The 20551-nt window shown below is 43.1% G+C and overlaps 2 protein-coding genes across 3 annotated transcripts in view; both read left to right on the top strand.

The window, feature by feature from the left end:
- The window catches only part of LOC139063708 (uncharacterized), a 499759-nt gene extending 488305 nt beyond the window's left edge, over window positions 1-11454 (top strand). The window contains exon 2 of the mRNA XM_070546391.1: window positions 11005-11454. The gene's annotated coding sequence lies outside the window, so the exon portion shown is untranslated. The remainder of the gene's footprint in view (window positions 1-11004) is intronic.
- Window positions 165-20491, top strand: figla (folliculogenesis specific bHLH transcription factor). 2 transcript variants are annotated; one of them, XM_070546393.1, is made up of 6 exons: window positions 165-436; window positions 810-956; window positions 1030-1119; window positions 2674-2826; window positions 13204-13263; window positions 20055-20491. In XM_070546393.1, exons 1-5 carry the CDS (start codon window positions 251-253, stop codon window positions 13219-13221), a joined length of 594 nt encoding a protein of 197 aa, XP_070402494.1. In that variant the 5' UTR covers window positions 165-250; the 3' UTR covers window positions 13222-13263; window positions 20055-20491. The 2 variants fall into 2 exon arrangements, with proteins under 2 accessions (XP_070402494.1, XP_015827430.1); XM_015971944.3 differs by lacking the exon at window positions 13204-13263 and having other exon boundaries at window positions 166-436.
- Window positions 20492-20551: the final 60 nt, after the last annotated feature.

Below are 20551 nucleotides of genomic sequence, written 5' to 3'. Positions count from 1 at the left end.
ATTAAGATATCTAGAATGTTCCCTCATAGATAGTAAGACTGAATGTTATTATGGATATCTGGATTGTTAATAAGGCATACCAGTCTGCAGTTTAATAAATGTAAAAACGGCTTGCCATACACACGTATACTCAAAGCTAATTACAGATGCAGGACAGGTGTGCTCCTCCGCATCCGGACAGGACGGGTTTACCTGAAGTCCTCACAGACGATAAGGGCACGTGTCCCTGCGGCTCGTGCTGACCGGAACCATGAAGGTGCCGCAGGCGGAGTTGATGAGCGACGTCCTGAAGCGTCTAACCGGAGAGTCGGCGCTGCCAGTTTACTGCAGCATAGAGAAGTTCAAGCGAGGAAGGGAAGGACTGTACTTCGTCGCGGAGGATTTCAACGAAACTGTTAAAAAACGAGAATTAGTGAACGCTAAGGAGCGACAGAGAGTGGGTGTTCCTCACATTTACACTTAAATCCAGCCAGAGGAGTGATAAAATACAACGGTTCCGTATAGTAACTATATAACTTGTATGTAAACAGTGGTACGTCATCTGAGGGTTAGGGTAATTCACTAGGAAGATGTATAAATATACTGTATTTAACTTGTAGCATCATGTGTAGCCCCCGTCGTTATAAATCACCAGAATCTATTTCAATAAGTAATAAAGGAAATTATGAATATGTACCGTTTTGTTTTAAATTCATTATTTATTTTCCTATAGGTTAATGCAGTAATCTGTTTATCTGCTGAACTCATAATCTCATATTACACCTAATCCCCAAGGCCACGCTGAGAACTGAAACTTCTTTTCTGTCTAGATCAGAAACTTGAACACCATGTTTGCCCGGTTGAAACGCATGGTGCCACTGATGCGGCTGGACCGAAAACCCAGTAAAGTGGACACACTCAAAGCAGCCACTGAATACATCCGCCTCCTCCTTGCTGTGTTGCGGGACACAGAGAATGTGAGTACTCCTCCCAGATGGACGGTTTATGAATAAGCACATCTATGTTGTCTCTAAGAGTTTTGCTTCTCAGAACGATGCCATGGCCACGGACTTCCTGAAGAATGCAATCACCTACGGGCAGACTGAAGGCCTTGGCAGTGACCTCTGGAGGATGGATGATGTGAGTTTGATTTTCTTTCCCGCCTTATTGAAATGACTTGTACTTCAACAGGATTCCTTGTTTTATCTAATAAAACCCACAGAGAGAGCTGCCTGGTATTTACCTATGGATGCTGCAGATCTCGCATGTTTTACAGAGAAAGATCATCTGATGCATCTAGACTAAAATCTCCAACTGGAACAGTGATGAACAGAAATATGAAGTAAAGCTTGTAAAACTAATGGTGGAGAATATCAGATTCAGTGAGAAAGAGATGTCTATCAACACTGTTTTTATTTTTTAGGTTTCAGTGCACCAACATACCACTCAGACCAAAACAAGCAGCACAGATTTATTCCCAAAGGAAGAGATTTTTGTCTTTCACTTTATGTAAATCCACTTAATTACACACTTTTAACCAGGCTGTATGAATAGCTGATGAATGCTTTCTGTCCAGACTTTTATGCAGTAATTTTAAACCAGGATCTTATGAAGCTGTGGCCTTATTGGGCCAGATGCTGAAAATAACTTGATGCAGTATTGTGTGAGATGATTGGATCACATTATTTGGTTGGTTTTGATTGGAAATGTAACTATCACCATTAGCCCCCCTAACAGATATTCTGTTTATTTATTTATGCTAAATCTTCACTTTAATGGCAGCTGCAGCACAACCTTCTAAATGTAAACATGATGAACTGTCACCCAAAGCAAACCTTTATATGGTTCTATACTGAAACAGCTGATTTTAATTTGACATTTTCAAATCAAGTCTGCAGTGATACGGGCGTTGTACCGGTCTGTCATGGCGATGTACCGGTTGATCTACGTTCCTACCCGCGCCTATGGTCACGAGCTTTGGGTAGTGACTGAAAGAATGAGGTACAAGCCCCTTGATCATTCAGGAGGGGCTCGGAGTAGACCCGCTGCTCCTCCACATTGAGAGGAGCCAGTTGAGGTGGCTCGGGCATCTGGTTAGGATGCCTCCTGGACGCCTCCCTGGTGAGGTTTTCTGGACATGTCCAACTGGGAGGAGACCTAAAGGATGACCCAGGACACACTGGAGGGACAATGTCTCTCGGCTGGTCAGGGAACGCCTTGGGAATCCCCTGGAGGAGCTGGCCCATGTAGCTGGGAAGAGGGAAGTCTGGGCCTCTCTGCTTCGGCTGCTGCCCCTGTGATCCAACTCCAGATCAGCAGCTGAAAATGGATGAATGGATTCAAATCAAGTTACAATGTAATAATCAAAATGCAGCTCATCGTTTATGAAAAATCGTTAATGCTGCCAGGAGATGGTTCTCCAAACCACTGGTTATTTGGGTTTGACTTCCTGCAGACCAGATGTGTTTTCTGATTAAATCTAAAGCGAGGAAGAGGTTCGACTTTGACAATGAAAGGCCTTTTGTTGAATTTGTTTTATACAGCGCTGTGTGACATGGGGAGACACGGAGTAATTCTGACAAAGATTTCCACATTGATTCCATGTTTATTTGAAGTGAAGTGTGGTTTTCACTTTAAAAGCAGGATCTGATGATAAAAAAAAATGTTTTCATGTTTCCCTCCCTTGTTTAACAGTTGCTGAACATGTCAGATGAGCAGCTGGAGGATGGGTTCACCATACCCCCAGATCCCCCAGCCGAGGACGGCGATGTAACCAGACTGGTGTTGCAGCACTGTGTGATGCCAACGTACCAGTTCATCATTCAAGTTGCACCCGATCAGGCGCCAGTAAGTGTAGGGTTGGGCATCGTTTGATTTTGAATGATTCCGATTCTGATTCCAGTTCCTGTTGATTCCCGATTCCGATTCTTTCAAGACATGACATGTTTTACACGAGCCAGCTAACCACAGGTCCTACTCGATGAAATAATCCTAACTTCAATATGAATTTTAATTCTATGAACAATAACATCACCTTCATTTAGACAAAAACATGTTTAGGAGCAAAAAGAAAGACTTGCAGCCAGTGATGGGAATAACGCCGTTTAAAATGACGCCGTTACTAACGGCATTCTTTTTTTGGGTAATGGAATAATCTAATTAATGACTTTTCCCACTGTTGCAACGCCATTACCGTTACTGGAGATGGAAAGCTGTGCGTTACCATGTGCTTGTCGAACATTGAGCAACAGTGTGAGGCTTTCTGACCGCCACACTTCAGCTGCAGCCAATGAGAGAGAGGTGTCGGTAACACACTTACAAACACGATGATGATTGGCCGGGTGGGCGGAGACCCTCAGTGTTCTCACTGTCTCAGACACTGCATGCTGTAGACCCAACAGAGCAGTGATGGGAGTAACGCCGTTTAAAATAAACGCGTTACTAAAAAAAATATTTCTTTCATTAACGAGCAAACTAATTACATACAGTCTTCTTTTCATCAAAACGTTGTTTCTGTTACTGATAAGGAAATGTGTGCGTTAAGCAGCGCGATGTGTTGAAGCTGTCATCAGCTGATCAGGAGCTAAAGAGGTAGATGTTTTCATCCAAACGTATCACGGCCCGTGAAGAACGAGGAAGACGTGAATAATCTACGCCCTTCTTAGCGTGACAGCGGGACGTTCCGAAGGTCCGCTCACCTGTTCACCGCTCAGACGTCCTGATCTTCTACCTTCCTAGATCATCCAGCTGTAACCTGTTCCTGATCATGTCTTTAGTCCCGCTGTAACACTGATGCATCAGTCTCATGGAGCTCAGGTGTTATTAGAACTACCTGTGTGTTTTTACCACGCAGCTTCAGCTCTTCTGTGTTTGGGTCTGACCCAAGTTAGTAAATGCAAGTCCTCCATCAGGCTTCTGCCTCTTTTAGTGTCATTTTAAAGGATTTTAATTATTTATGTAACCATTAGTAGATTAGCAGCAACAGAAATGCTACTAAAACACACACAATTATGTGAAGCTGGAAAAATTAAAATACTGTGCAAAATTGCATTCATTTCTGTAATTTAACTAGACTGAGAGACCATTTAAAGGCTCGGGAACCTTTACAGGTGTTTCTATTTGCAGTTTTAAATTTTAGCTGATTGGGGTTGTGTTAAATATCACACAGTGACCTTTTAATAGTCTAGATAAGTGTAATGTTCCTGTTAGTAGTTCCTCCTGTTAAGTGCTTATTTATTTAAATTATTCAGGTTTATAAAAAAACATTTAGACATACATTTTATTATGTTCCAGTCATTAGTCATTTATATTTCACTATTGTAGTAATTTATAGTAAATTAAGTAAGTTCAATTAAACCATTTTTCTTGCATTCATTATTGAAAAAAAGTAACGAAGTAGTTATTTTTCTTGGTAATTATTTTCTTTTATAATCTCGTTACTCAGTTGGTAACGTAGTTCCTTTTTTGACAAAGTAATATATAACTAATTACTTTTTAAAAGTTACTTTCCCAACACTGCTTGCCAGTGTGTTTGTTTCTGACCACAACCAAAGTCTGGAAGAAGCCTCTGGGATGAGAGGCTAAATGCCTCCAACATATCCAGAAACGTCCAGCTGTTTTCAGCTAAAACTCTCAGGATGTTTAAAATAATTGATGCATAATTTAAATTTTTTAATAAATCGTTTTCGAAATCTATTATGATTATTGAATTATGATTAGACATGTGTAGCTCTGGGTTTCTTGCATATCTGGTGCAGTTTGTAGAGACTGCAGTTACAGAGGTGTATCAGCAGGTGGCAGTCATGCTGCTTTGTGGTTATTATCATACTAGCATTAATGTGGACTTTCATACTTGTTTAGGTTTTAATGTGTCTAGATGATGTCATGCTTAATCTTCTTTTCAATGAGTCACATGACCAAAACAATGTAGTCAATCACAGATGTTCAGTCATCCACCACAAGGTACTGGTGAGATTAGTCTTTGGAAGAGCTGGAGGTTTCAGGATGTCATGACAAAGTAAGATGACGCTGGCAAAATGCAGTGTGACAACATTTGAATGATTTGAGCTGAAATGAGAATGTGTGGTGCTACTGTTGAACTAACATGAACTATAAACGCGTTAAACACCTATGCTGCTAGCTTAAACCTCAGGTTTCAGCTGTCTGGTGGTGGTGTCTGGCATGTGTTATGGTGGTGGTGTTTGGTCTGGCGTGTGTTCTGGTGTGTGTTCTGTCTCAACCAAATTGAGCTGAATTAGGAAGCTTGACTAAAACATCCACTCTGTAAAATATATGAATGCTCCGTTCTCTCCTTTAGTCTGAATGAGATATTTGGGTTTTCATTATATTTAATTTAAAAAATCCATATTCCTTCAAGCAGTTTTGGTTAATGAATCCTTATTGGACATTTCACCAGTCTGATGTGTTGTACAAAGGACGGCACAGCTGGTTGGATATTATGAGGTCATAACGCTGACATCAAGTATTTTTGCTTTACAGAGGGTAAATAAAAATGTCCAAGGAGCATCTTATTCCTAAAACAATCTAAAACAGAGCAGCTTCTGTACTGCTGACTATAGGCAGCATGCTGGGATGATGTGCTCCTCTCCCCATGCAGCAGAGTTGACTGACACCTTCCTGCACATGTGGAAGAAGTGTGAGCTTCATTTGAAGATGGTGCAGTTTTCTTTGCACAGTGTAGTTCTTGAAACCTTTTCTACTCAGAACCAGCCTTTAATTAGTATGCTCCTCTGTTTTCCACCAACTTTTATGTTGCTGCTGTTGGAAATGCTTAACATCTTAAAACAGATGGTGATGAGACGGTCAGCCTCATTGATCAAGATCTGGATTTTTATTTTAAAATGTTTTCTGAGCAAGATATCATCCAGGAATATCTGCAGCTGATTGGATATGCTACTAACATGATGGCGGAGTTGCAAACTTTTCACTTTCACTGTACTGTTGTCCTGGCTCCAAGTTTAAGGCCAACTTTCTCTCAATCTTCAGAACAAAAACAAGCTCAACTCCTAATCCATCTAATCTGCTATAATAGAGGGTGTGTTAGCACTTGTTTCGTTTAAAAGGAATACCTTAACGAGAAGTCCACTGTTGTCACTTTAAGAGAAGGTTTGATGTTCAAGAATATCCAGGAGTAATGAGGACATCTCCTAAGGTGTGTCCAACAGTCTTGCTGCCTCTGCTGCAGAGCCTCCAAACTCTAGCAGGTGGGTGTGGGGCCAGCTCAGTGAGGTGGAGAAAATTTGGATAACCTGAAGTGGCTTCTCTTCTGACCTTACTGTCAAAGAAAATCATCAAGGCTATATTAAACTGATGCAGGATGCAAGGACAGTCAACACTGATGCATATTTTCTCAGATTCTTTTATTTGAGACATCTGAAAAGTCATTTGTCTAAGGAAAAAGATCAGTGCCACCACCAGTTCTCTGTGATGCCAACGATGAAGCATCTTGAGAGGGTGCTTCTCATTCAGGCTCTAGGAAAACTACAAAGAATTTAGAAGATCTCAAAAACGAACACCAGGCATGATTTGGTTGATATGTGTGTTTTCCATCTATGATAAACTGGCTTAAAGATCATAACAGACAAGTTGGACCTGAGGTCAGTAAATCTCTCTATGCTTAAGTTGGGTTGAGAAGCTGTAGTAGGCCAGTAGCTTCTGCAGAATCTGTTCTTGTACGGTGTAGCAGTCCAGTCTAGAACAGTAGAGAGGAGAGGTGGTGAAATAACACCTGTACCAACCCTGAGCAGTGGCGGATTTAACAATTTGGGGGCCCAAGGCGAACACAGACATGGGACCACTTACACTAAAATTTCAACAATCTTATCGTTAACTGGATTTGCGAAACTCTACCCTCTTCTGACATGAGTTATTTTCACTTTTTATTAGTCCTCCTCTTTTTTCCTGTATTTCTCTCCCTTTGAGTGCCTTCAATATTTTCTCTGCTTTCTTCTTCCTGTCAGTGCTCCTGTGCTTTTGCCTTTCTTTTTTTCTTCCATTTTCCATTTTGGTCTATTTTTTTCCTCCCTTTAAACATTTTCCATTATCTTTCCTTATCTGCTTCCTTTTGATGTTTACATTGAAAAACGATGTCATTTTCTGAAGTGAGCAAGCTGCTTCTTTCTCTTATTGGAGTCACTAGGATAACTCCATTTCATGCTTAATGTTTTGACTACTGCTTCGAGTTTGTTATGAACGCTCCCGCCTCTCTTCTTCTTTTTCTGTTTTCTCTTATTATTTGTGGTCTAATGGCACTTGGCAAACAACAATTTGGTGCATTACTGCTTACTTATGAATCGTCTTGCAAAGGCTTACGTCTCGGCCCGGCCGCTCCGGTCATCACAGGATCGTCGGCTAGCAGTGCCTACACCACGCTCAGGACAATCCAGACTCTTCTCATGCATTGTTCCACAAATGTGGAATGACCTTCCAAGCACTACCAGAACAGCGGCTTCCTTTTCAATTTTCAAGAAACTCCTGAAGACCCTGCTCTTCAGAGAGCATCTTCTTAACTAGCACCCTCCCTGCACCCGTCCCCCCTCTCTACTGTCCACTCCTTGTTCCCTACTCTCCATGACTGATGTCGAGTTGTTGTTATTGTTGTTAGCCTCAAGGGTAATATGCCGATTATCACTTGTAAGTCGCTTTGGACAAAAGCGTCTGCTAAATACATAAACATGTAAAATGTGAGATTCCATAGAAATATGAAATATCAATCTGATGGATCTTTGAATATTTTAACCAGAAGATTGGAACTTTTTATTGCAGTTATTAAGTGACACTTTGTATTAACTCCAAGGAAAGAGGGAGAGAGTGAGGTTTAAAATAGTTAAGAAATTTATTTCTACACAATTTAAACAAGACTAACTTTAACACTCTGTGTACTGAGGTGGAGTGAGACGTGAAATGAACGATGGTGTGTGTGTATGGAATGTTATTCAGAACCAGTGGATCCGGAGAAGCAGTTAGTTCTGAGTGGGAGTGAATGTTTCGCTCTAAACTTTAGTAGGAGATTTATAGCACATATGAAACACCATCTGTCGGTCTACCTACCCCAGGGGAAGCCTCCGTTAGATCCAGAATGTCGAGGTCCTCAAGGACCCTCTTTGTTACCGAAGCTGGTAGAAAAGCAGCGGTGCCGGCCAAACTAGTCTTGGAATGCTTCCAGGTCACGACGGGTTATCACTGGCATCTCCAAGACCCTGAAGGCGTTGTGAGGTTCAGCTTTTATTCTGAAGGAACCATTGTGGTCAGGTGTAACTTGCAACAGATTTTATCCAGCTTGTTAAGGTTCTTTATGGCTGAAGAGGAAGTCCGGATGGCCTGTCCGAGACTTCTCTAGAACGCTTGAACTAAAGAAAAGGTGGCGTGGAATAGTTTTTATAATTGTCATATTTTGGTTTACTGGCGAATCAGAATTCGACATGCCAAAGAGGGTTTATACAAACACCACAGAAAACCACACCTAGCCAGAAACGAAGGTTCTGATTGGATCAGACAAAAGGAAATGTGTCGTGTGGCTTTAGCATTGCGTGTCCTTAGTATCTAGTGCAAATGTCCAAGATTATAATAACTTGTAAAATACTACTGATCATAGGATTATATTATCAAGTAATAACATTGTCATTTCACTGATTGATTGAACATTGAGCTCACATTATTATTGGTAATAACAAAGTTGTTGATTATGTGTTTGTCAAAATAGTTCTTCGTCTTGAGCAGTAACAAAGTTGAAGCAGTTCAGATGAGCAGAGTGCATGAAAGACCTTGGCCACTATCTCATGTAGATTAGCCTGTCAGAGACTTTATGTCTCTGCTCGAGCAGATGCAGCAGATCATGACCTTTAGGTCAAAACAGGACCTTCATGACGCTACATATCCCTCCTTTTCAAGGGCATGGTGGTCCGGCAGAGACCACCTGACGCAGAACAAACCAGAAGCCAGAAGGACCCGGTTGAGAAAGCAAGGTGTAATTTCCCAGGCAGAGGCCAAAAGTGGTGAGGAACGAACCCCACGCCGAAGGAACGTCACGGATAATTTCCTCAGTAGATCATTAATTTATCCACTGGAAGGGAACAATTCAAGCAGCAGCAGAATTTTGTATCTCCACGTGGAGGGAATAATTCAAACAGTAATTTGATCCTTGTAATTGCACTTAGCGTAATCCAGAGTAGGAAGAAGACAAGCAGGCTACAGATCAGGTCCCAGCGAACGAAGTATCCGAAGTAATCAACGGACGTCCAGGTCCAATGAGCCGGAACACCAAGCAGCAAGCAGCAGAGTCCGACGAATCATAGGGCCACCCCCAGGAATCGAGGATCATCGGCGAAACTCAGCAGAGGAGAGACAGCACAACACAGGGCACTTCATTGTAGACTCAAATGGCGTTTGATGCAAATCAACAAATAAAAAGAAACCTGTCAATATGTGTACCTGTATGTACTATGTGAAGCAAATTATGTGAACAGAGCCCAAGTGAAGAAATGGATGCAATGCACTACGTGTACTGGAAAAGTGGTGTAAAAGAACAAAGTAACAAAACCCTATACTATATGTATGGGAGAAATCATGACACTGAGTAAAAATGTCATCAAAATGAAGGGCAAAAATGGTAGTAGCCCATTATTGGTAAATTAACAAAGTTAATCATAAAGTTTTCAAAACTTAATCAACTAAGTAAATTAATATGAAAAGATAGATATGAGTGTCGAAGAGCACTAAAATGTAAGCCAGTGAAGTTAGTAATCTACCTATATGTGAATGTACCCCATAAGGAATTGATTAGTGAAAATAAAAACAAATTTGGATAACACAATGGTATGTGGAATTAACCCTTTTACTGTTAAAACGTACTCATTACCTGACTTCAGGAACCCACAGCATGACCATCTCAAATCACCCAAGTCTGTACGTCGTGTATAAACAGGAAAGACAACCATGCACACACACAAACTTGTGTAACCTGAAACAGGGGACCATGGGACTGATGACGGAAAATAGAGATCACCCCCCTTTTGAAGTAGAAGGCCTAGCTGAAGGCACGGGAGGTGCCAGAGGAGGTACAGGTGCAGGAGCGACCGGCGCAGGAGCGACTGGCGCAGGTTGCGGTATCTGAACAGCCGGGGCTTCGTGGACAACCGGCACTTAGCGGACAACTGGCATGAGGGCACGAGAAATACGGCTACCGACGTTGCGGACCGAGTCCCGTAGAGAGGTCATCCGTGCGGAGAAGTGACGGAAGAGGAAAAATGACAACCCCAATGACAGACAAAGGTTTAAGCATGCAGTGAATAACATGACAGCATCAGCGGAGGACCAGGAGTAAGACACTGGTTGAAACCTGAGACCGGGATCTGCCGACAACTCACGCAGCACCCTGTTTACCGTGCCAACCTGAACCTTGGTTGGACCATTGAACGTAACACGATCCACCGTAGCTGGAGAAAGAGCAAAGGAGATATTATCATAGAAAGCAGAAAACTTCACAACAGACTTATGCTCACCAGGATCCAAGTAATATAGAGAGACCTCACCTACATGGACCGTAGCACTACATGGAACTGTCACCCATAGGGTTTGGGATGGAAGCACAACACGCATGGACACACCGTGACACTCATAGAAAATATCCGCTTCATGAGCAGGGGTATTAACTAACCAACGATCACCAACCACAACAGCCGTAGTTTGAACCACATGTGAACATGGAGTCAGTCATTTTTCATTCATTTTAGAATCAACCGACAACTCATCAATGCCACACACACCAGTGGCACCACCACGCAGAAAAGGTGTGCCTGGACACAAGAAATGCAGGCCACGTGTGAGAGAACACACGCGCAGGTCCGGGACCAACCGTTCGTGCGGCGTGTCCTCATGGAACATGATGACCGGAGGCATATGTAACCTGACATGAGTGTTGTCAACCCAATTACCTACATTTACCACATCTCTTAATCTATAGATGTCTTCTGGAGATACAATAGGTAAGTTGATGATGAAAGCTAGCTCTTTAGCATCTGGATTGACACTTAATGGGATAACACTGCCCAATGAGAAAGCCAAGTGAGTCTGAAGGGCCACCGGGTCCTTCGATGTCACTCGAGCAATCGCAGACCGGACCATGGCCAGGGACACGAGGTATGGAGGGATCCTCCCCATGAGGAGGGTATCGATCGAGATGCTCACGTCCCGACCGTAGTCGGTCAGGCAAATGGTCAGCATCAGTGTATGGGCATAATCAACATCCACGAAAGAACGTTATTCGTTCACAGCGGAAGCTGTTTTACGCAAAATGTCGCTATGAGTGTTGAGTACCACCATAGTCTGTTTTTCAGACGTGCCCAGCTGTCTCAAGGCACGCCGCTGCTGCAGTACATGTTTACGCATAGCCTGATTTTCTGTTAAGCTCATCAACGTGCCAACGAACTGTGTTAATCTCGATCGAGTTGACTGAAGTTGAATCCGAAATTTAAAAGATTGCCAATTGTATTAGCTACTGAGAAAAGTCCGTCTAGGAAATGCTTCGGCCTGATGCTGGTACTGCAAAGGTCACTGTTCGAAATTGTGAATTTAAGCGCCTGGACCAGTATGTGACAGATGTCAGCTTCTGCATGCTGCGTCAGGGTACTAGTCCAGCGGGCTCCCGTTTCCGAAAGGTTGCCGAAGGCATTTGTCATCTTATTGGTACACGCCTTAGTGGGGTCGAATTTGATGAAAATCTTTTGTGTGAATAGACGATAGTTAGTCATTAATAGTCCTGGGCGGTCTCTGAGTGTGATACCCGAAGAGGGCCCAGGTTCGTACAGTTGCGTTAGAGGAGGCTGAGAATGAATCTCAGCTGCGGTCAATCACTTCCTGTGTGTCGGCGTCTTAAAGGAATAGTCCATTGTGGTATTAACAGAGGGGTGCCAGCCATCAGGGCTAGGGGGCCCCCAACATAAGGGGGCCCCAGGCGGTCGCCGACCTATGCCTAATGGTAAAACCGCCACTGACCCTGAGGTCCCTCTGTGGGCTGACCAGCACGAACATCATGAGGATATCTTATCTCCAGCTGATAAACCGAATGAACATTCTGTTTTCTATGATGCTTGATGAAGAGTGAAGGCCTTTGGAGTGATGGATCCTCATGCTGGAGGACCTATGAGGCAGTTGATGTTGCAATCAGGAGCATGCAAACCAAGTATAAACCATGGAGCTGAGGTGTGTGGAGGTGGTCTGGGTGACTGGAGGCAGGTGAAGAGCAACGACTACCCTTGAGCCAAACACATAGACTGTCTGGGTTCATGTTCTACTCCAAGCTGCTGATCTTTTCCATCCCTGCCCCACTTCTCATTTGTTCTACTGAAGCATTTTTCCTGCAGAACTCCTTAATCATTCTTGGCTTCGGTTAACTTTTCATTTATCCGCCTGTTTTTCTATCACTGGAGACTCAACTCTTCTGTTCAGATGATTTTCTGATGAGGTTATCGCATCCTAAAGTAGTTCTCCAGCCTCCACCTTGTGTAAAGCCTCAACAGAGAAAACTTAAGTTTTGATCAGAGGAAAGATGAGAAACTGTTAAACCGCTGAAGTTGGGCTGGTTCATTGATTTTTAATCTAACAAGGCCTCTTTAAGTGCCAGTTGAATGGAAAAATAATGCTATTAATCAAGAGCTCACTGAACACAGAATTCAGTTAGAGGATTAGATAAATGCAAACATCAACTAAACCAATCAAAAGGTTCAGCCTTCAAAAGCAATGACGAGCAGCCTTCATCTCCAATTCTCCAGAGATGAACTCTGCCAACAATAGGCAATCAGTCGCACGTTTGATTCCAGAGATGATCTGGCAGCAATGCACTACAATTACAACAAGCAATCAGCGCGGAGCCTTTGATTGTCTAACATCTGAGTCATTCACACCGTCCTCACAAGTGCCTTATCGTCTGATTGGAATATTATGGGTGAAGAAGTTTAGCATCTCCTGGAGTTCACATCGGTACCATTATGCCGTTAACAGAACTGAACTGACACACAGGCGGTGTGCTCTTTCACATCAGCTGTAAACATCTTGGGCATGGGTCATGCAAATGAAACATCAGCTCTTTCACGTGACATCTTTAAACTTTTATCTAGAAATATTGATGTTGAATTGGTGTGTTGCTTTTTGCCTCAAACACCAGTTTGAAACTTGGGTCTGTGAATATCACTCTGCTCTATGTGACAGATGTCTCAACCCTGCTGAGTGGTCAGAGGACGGCTTGGACCAGTGTGTGACACCTGCTAGGTTGGATAATTTTTTTCTATTTAAACAGTTTTTTAGGGGGGCATGTAGTTTTAGGTGACACGAGGTGCTGTTACCACCACAGATGAGTTATATCAGGGTTAAACTTACTGTATCAGTTTAAGTTATCAACACCACTTCCAAATATAAACATGTGTGTAAACGGTACATTTTGTTTAAAATCTTTCCACTATGTTGACTTGCGTGACTATGGTGACATCAGTTTCCCTCACAATTCAAATGTTGGCATTAAACACTTCAGCTGTAGGAAATAGTGCTGAAAATGTAAGTTACCTATTAAATATATTAGTTTTAACAAGCCACTGGGGGTGAGGGGTGGGGGGTATAGGCATTAATTGTAATCCTTTCATGTTATTTCTTATTTATATCAGTTTATATATAAGCTCCCTTTAAACAGTTTTATGTATTTTTCTTTACATAATGCTCTTTAAAATGTCCTTTTACCGGAAATCCATGTTTTTGATGATTATTGATGATTATTAGACCCAAGTAGCGAAAGCGCTGCGAAGGCCTATTGTATCTGCTCTGATTATTTTTCTTCTGCCAAGTAAAATGGCTTTTTGGAGGCCTTACCATACCCGAAAACTCACAAATTTTTGCACACTTGTCAGGTGTGGTGTAAAATTTTGTACTTTAAAGGTCCCCAAAAAATTGCAATATCAAATAGAAAAAATGAAACTTAACTTTTGGTATATGCTGAGGGGGCGTGGCCAGGCCTCGAATTTTGACTACTCGCCCAAAAAATATAAATGGCTATAACTTCATACTTGAATAGAGTTAAAAAAAAATTCTGTGGTCATTTGACATCCAGCCACAAACTAAAATGAATGGCGGATGATGGCATCATACAAGCCCCACCCCCTCAGGACCAAAAAGGTCAAGTTTTACTGTGATAGGTCCCAAATAGCCCCATTTCACTTAATCACCACAAATTTGTAGCAGGTAACTCAAGACAAGTGGGTGTTTCTTGAAGTCACTTTATGGGAGTTTTCAAGCGCCTGGACCAGACTGTAGTGTGGCGGCATGGCGAAGTCAGGCGTACCGCCGTGGCCATACGTTTGCCTCCCATTTTGTCATTTCTAAAGCTATCACCACGAAACGTCTGGTGAGTGATCCTAGTCCGGCCCACCCAAAAAAATCTGATGTGAGAATCCGGTGGGCATGGCCTATTTTCTTAAATAGCGCCCCCAGGACCATTAAAATTGTCAGCCCCAAGCCATACTTTGACTGAGGATTACGAAATTTGGTACACCAATGTAGTGTCTCAGGACCTACAAAAAAGTCTCTTGGAGCCAAGGGCAAAGTCGCACAGGAGGTCGGCTATTTTGGTCCAAGTACTCGATTTAGTGGTTTTTGCACACGTTTGGAGGAAGATGCCCCGTCGCCCTAGCCTAGTGAACTAGACCAAATTCTTGCTTTGCAAAGTTTGGTCTAGGCATGCTCCACTGGAACCTCTACAGCCCCAACAGCATTCTGGCTGGCCAATCACAGCTCTCTAGAGGGGTTTCAAACACATAAAGAGCTGTGGTTGGTCCATTATGGTGGGCCAATCAAAGTGCTCTATCTGCTTAGTGAACAAATCACAGAGCTTTATCTGCTTTGTGGGCCAATCAGGGCACTCTATATGCCTGGTGGGTGGGATGATGCAACAGAGTGAAACAAGAGTATGTCACATTCATTGTCCAGTGGAATGCGGAGATCATTTGAAAGACAACGGTAGAACCCGCCCCACAACCAAGAGCCGTCAATGGAGCGTAAATGTATTATTTAGTCTGGCTTGCCAGGCTACCGTCGCCCTTTTCACCGATCATCTTCAAACTTCTGCAATAGACTCTTAAACTATAGGGGGGGGGGGGGGGGGGGTGAAATCATCTGTCAGGTTTTTCAAAAGTTGAAAGGTGTGGGCGTGGCTAAGCCTCAAACTTTGACCTGTCGCCACGCCACTTTTTCACAGCTCCCTATTGGACTCCTTTCAGCCAATCACCAGCAATCTCTGGCAATTAGCAGTAGACAAGTTGAGGTAACTTGGTGTCCAGTATTGGCAGGTTTCGAAAAAAGGCAGGGCTTTGGGAGCATGGCAAAGTTCGCCATCACGCCATGTAAAACGTTTGCCTCTCATTTCCTCAGTTATCATGATATCACCACGAAATCTCTGGTGAGTGATCCTAGTCTGATCCCCAATAGAAATGAACGTGATAGGTTGGTGGACGTGGCCTATTTTCTGAAATGGCGGCCCCTAGAACCATTAAAACTGTCAGCCCCAAGACGGGCTTTAATTGAGAACTATGAAATTTGGTGCACTAATGTAGTGCATTGGGACCTAAAAAAAGTCTCTTGGAGCCAAGGTCAATGTCGCACAGGAAGTCGGCCATTTTGGTCCAAGTACTCGATTTAGTGGTTTTCGCACACGTAGTTTGGAAAGTGATGCCTCATCGCCCTTTTCATCAATTGGCTTCAACCTTCTGCTATAGACTCTTAAGACATAGGGAGAAAAATTTTCAACCATCGGATTTTTCAAGAGTTGAAAGGTGTGGGCGTGGCTAAGCCTCAAACTTTGACCTGTTGCCACGCCACTCTTATTGTCACAGCTCCCTATTGGACTCCTTTCACCCAATCACCAGCGATCTCTGGCAAAAAGCAGTAGACAACTTGAGGTCACTTGGTCTCCAGTACTGGCAGGTTTCGAAAAAAGGCGGGGCATTGGGAGCATGGCGAAATTCGCCATCACGCCTTAGAAATACGTTTGCCTCCCATGATATTGCTACGAATTCTCTGGTGAGTGATCCTAGTCTGACCACCAATAGAAATGGATGTGATAAGTTTGCGGGCGTGGCTTATTTTCTGAAATAGGGCCCCCTAGGACCATTAAAACTGTCAGCCCCAAGCCATGCTTTGACTGAGGATTACGAAATTTGGTACACAAATGAAGGGTCTCAGGACTTACAAAAAAGTCTGTTGGAGCCAAGCGAAAAGTTGCACAGGAGGTCGGCCATTTTGGTCCAAGTACACAATTTAGTGGTTTTCGCACACGTAGTTTGGAGTGATGCCCCATTGCCCTTTTCACCAATCACGTTCAAACTTCTGCTATATACTCTTAACACATAGGAGAGAAAAATTCAATCATCGGATTTTTCAAAAGTTGAAAAGTGTGGGCGTGGCTAAGTCTCAAACTTTGACCTTTCGCCATTACATTACTTGACGTAATAACTCCCATGTGCATCATCAGATCCATATCAAACTTTGTCTGTGTGATCACTGACCACATCTCAAGACAATGACAATGTGGACAGCTGACATCACCTAAGCCCCGCCCCCTGACAACAGGAAGTCAATTGTTTATGGTGAAATGCCCATATTTGTCCCCTCTAATTTAGTCAACATGACACTAAGGTCATGCACTGTCTTCATGATGCTGTAATGACCATTCAGTTCTGATAGCTTTCCAGAAAGGGAGGGGCTTTTATGCCATGGCGAAATCTGGCGTGACGCCGTGACCTTACGTTTGACTGTAACTTCTGCAAACAGCCTCCGATCTGCACGAGACTGAACATGGCCATCAACAATCATGCCCTTTTGCTAATGAGGCACAAACAGTTGGTGACCATTGTTATAATATCACCACAGCGCCCCCTACATACCTTTAAAACTGTAATAACTCATACAGACGAGGTCACAACTGCACCAAACTTGCTATATGTCATCACACAAAGCCACCCAACACAATCCTGTGGTCATTGGTTGATATCGCTTTACCTCCGCCCCCTGACAGATACTAGGCCCTGAATAACACATGCATGGTGCAATTCACACCAAACTGCACACAAGTGATTGTTGTCAACCTACAAACTGCTTCATGAAATATTTCCTACATTTGGGACAGTGCCCCTAGATGCAATAAAACCTTTGTAACTTCTGCAAAAAAGCTCCAAACTATATCAGACATGGTGGGAGTCATCACACAACTGCAGTCAACACATGTATATGCTCACTCATTCAAATTACTTTAACTCCGCCCACTTACAGCCTTTTGGACCTAGATGACCCATGCAACGTCTGATTGATGCCAAACTACCACAAAACCATCTTTGACTCCCTAAGGGGACCTCAATGGGATTTTTATGTAATTGGTAACAGCGCCCCCTAGATAAGATTAAGAGTTAATTACTTCCTAATACAAGGTCAGAATGGCATTATACTTGGCTTGTGACATCACGTGACTGCACCAAACACATTGATGTGGTTGTTGGTTCAAATCCCTGTAGCTCCACCCCTTTTGGCTCTCTGGCTCTAGATAACACGCACAATGTCTGATTGATGCCAAAATAAAAGAAAACCATCTTTGTCAACCAAAGCTGACCTCAATGGGATTTTTCTGTAGTTGGTCACAGCGCCCCCTAGATAATTCAATGACTTCAAAAAACGTGGTCAGAATAGCATTAAACTTGGTCTGTGATATCACACCACCAGTGTGGTAAAGATAGAGTATGCCCTAGTGGTTAGATGTGTAATTTAATGGTGGGCTCAGAGAAGATGCTGAGTCAGGGTGAGGTGCAGACGAGGAGACCGTCCGCGATTTCTTGTGTTGGGGTGGTAGATGTTTATGTTCAGCGGACGTGCCCGGGTGCACCAGACTGCCGGCCAGGTCGGAGCGGCGTGGAGCTGCGAGGGCCGAACGACGCTGCATGCAGCTTTAATTTCTGATTATAATCGGTCACTCTGAGTGTTTCATACAGGCTGAACATGAAAGTAGTCTTCTACACCTATCTCCTGCCTTGGCTTCTGATAGAAAACAGATGGTGAAATTCTAGGATTGGAAAATCCTGACAGAACTACGTCACTGTAGGTGCTTTTATAGGACACACCATGCCGGTAAATCGGCGTAATATTACCACAATGGTATGTCTATAAACACGCCATGCCAGCATGGAGTTGTGCGAATATTGCGGCATTCATTCCGCCTCGCTTGGTAGTAATATTGCCACATCAGCCCCTTGCCTCTGACGGCTAAACGCGTGTCAGCCCCGTTAATCCCTTTGGAGTGACTGTGGGAGGCCCCCCCAGTAAAAGAGGGTGGTTGCGTTAGTCATATGTACTGCGGGCCGGGTGCCGGCCAGAAAGAAAGCCGGCTGGATGGACGCGGAGACCATGTAGCTTTTGGCCATGCGAGTGGACGAACAGATTACTCGCCTTTTTACGGGGACGGTGAGAGACTGCTAGCTGTTGTACAGAGTGGTGAAAACACTGGCTGAGCAAGCAGGACAAAAATCAGGTCACATCAAAGCTAAAGGTGCTGAAAAAGAAATTTCATCAGTCTGACGTGCCTTCCATCTGACACTGAATGCGTGACCCTGTACGTCACATGCAGGGGGGGCCGCCCAGCGGCCTCCCTATATCCCGTCTTGGTTGGAGAAGTGCCTGATGGCAGTTTATTCTAGCTTCAGCTTTGCTACTATAAATGCCAAAATCCTCCCCAGGGAGCCGCGGCAAATCCCATTTTGAAAACGCTATGGTCCTATAAAAACAGCTAGTGTCACTTAACATTCATGGACTCACCCATCTTGACTCATGATGGGGAAGGTTGTGATTGGTTTAGTGTCCAGGAAATGGCTGAGAAAGTCTTGACTAGTTGCAGAGCAGTCAGTGATAGAGTTGCGTTGCTGTAAGCCAATCAGAGGTGAGATATCCAAATATCAGGAAATAAGAATCCAAGCCCTGTCGTCTACTTTCTTCTCTGGCTGAATTCTCCAGACTGATACAGGAGTTTTGGGCTACCTCCACACTGCAGGTCTTCTATTGCTCAAATTATTATATTTAAAGTAAATCCGATTATTATTTTTTTGTTTGTGGTTGTTTACATTATAATTGAAAGAACAATATTAAAAATACATTTTATTTGTGAGCGCCTTTTAGTCCCTAAAGGTTGCTGAACAACATAGTTAAAAGTACAGTCCAAAATCAAACAGTCAACAAAAAAATCTAAAATAACAATAAAGCAACGCTGAAATGACCGAATTCAGCACTGACAACCACATAAAAAGATAGTCACCTAGAATACACCATGCCTGCCTACGTGGGTTTTGAGAGGAGATTTAAAGTGTTGTACAGCGGTGGCCAAACAAACCAAGGATGAGAGTTTGTTCCAAAGCCGGCGGGGCTTGTGAGCCAAAGGACCAAAGACCCATAAATGACAAGCAAACTTGTGATGTAGTCGGTGAGTTGCTGGTGGATGAATGGAGAGTGCACGATGGGGCATAGAAGAATGTTTGTCAGTTAAAGGGGTGAAAGATCATTTAGAGCTGTTTATAAGAGAATTTTAAACTGAATACGAGAATCAACTGGCAGCCAACGCAGCTCAGCGAGGACCGATGTAATGTGTATATGTAATATGAAATGTTTCTGCAAACAATCTCCAGTGTGAACGATTCATGACCCATGTGCGCAAAAGAACGGCGCTTACAAATTAGGACGGTCGGGGTTTGGTGGGGCTGGATGGCGTGAGTTTGGGCTGTATACAGGCTCCGCTGGTCCCTCCAACCTCCACCAGCAGGCAAGGTGGGTTAAGTGTGTTGCCCAAGGACACAACAACAAAGGTAGACTGAGCGGAGCTCGAACCTGAAACCTTCCTATGACGATGCAACCACCTGACTCCTGTGCTGCCGCGCCCACATAGAATACAACTTAGAGGCATTCATTCCTAAAAGAAACAATTGCAAAGGTGTTAAATGTGAGTGAAGGACCTCTGTACCAAACTGCTTTTTCATTCGTCTCCACAGACATTCTGTTCATCCTCCCAACCTGAGTGACGTGACAAAGAAGAGAAACAACTATGATTCAGCAGACAAGCTTAATGGAGACATGGACCTGCTGAGTGTTTTCTACACATTCATCCATCAGTCATGAACAAATTAAGTAATATTTATTTTTTAGGAGCTTCCAGCTCTGAAGAAAAAAGTAAACTGACTTCATCCTTATTTAATGTTGTAATGTATATTTAGTTTTGAATTTAAATTTTTTTTTTACCTGTTCTGAACGTAAACCTAAGTCAAACACTTAATTCTGTAAATCAGACATTTAAATGAATTCTGATGATTTACTTGAAGGAAGCGTAATCTTTACAAATAAGCAACTTGATTAAATCAGTTTAAACATATTGTACTGCTGCTGGTTTGTAATCATTCACCTGATGGGAATTAAAACTATGTACACTTGATCATTAACGTTAATGGGATTGATGGCATGTTTAGGCTTTCTGTTTGTGTACACCTGTGAC

The sequence above is a fragment of the Nothobranchius furzeri genome, chromosome 17 (genome assembly GCF_043380555.1).
Source record: "Nothobranchius furzeri strain GRZ-AD chromosome 17, NfurGRZ-RIMD1, whole genome shotgun sequence".
Taxonomy (NCBI): Eukaryota; Metazoa; Chordata; class Actinopteri; order Cyprinodontiformes; family Nothobranchiidae; genus Nothobranchius; species Nothobranchius furzeri.
The sequence above is the reverse complement of the archived record's forward strand: the minus strand, read 5'-3'. Positions and strand labels throughout refer to the sequence as shown.

Coding starts and splice junctions, on each gene's coding strand:
- figla (XM_015971944.3), top strand. CDS start 251: ATGAAGGTGCCGCAGGCGGAGTTGATGAGCGACGTCCTGAAGCGTCTA. Junction 437..809: donor ACGCTAAGGAGCGACAGAGA/GTGGGTGTTCCT, acceptor TTTTCTGTCTAG/ATCAGAAACTTGAACACCAT. Junction 2,827..20,054: donor TTGCACCCGATCAGGCGCCA/GTAAGTGTAGGG, acceptor TCGTCTCCACAG/ACATTCTGTTCATCCTCCCA.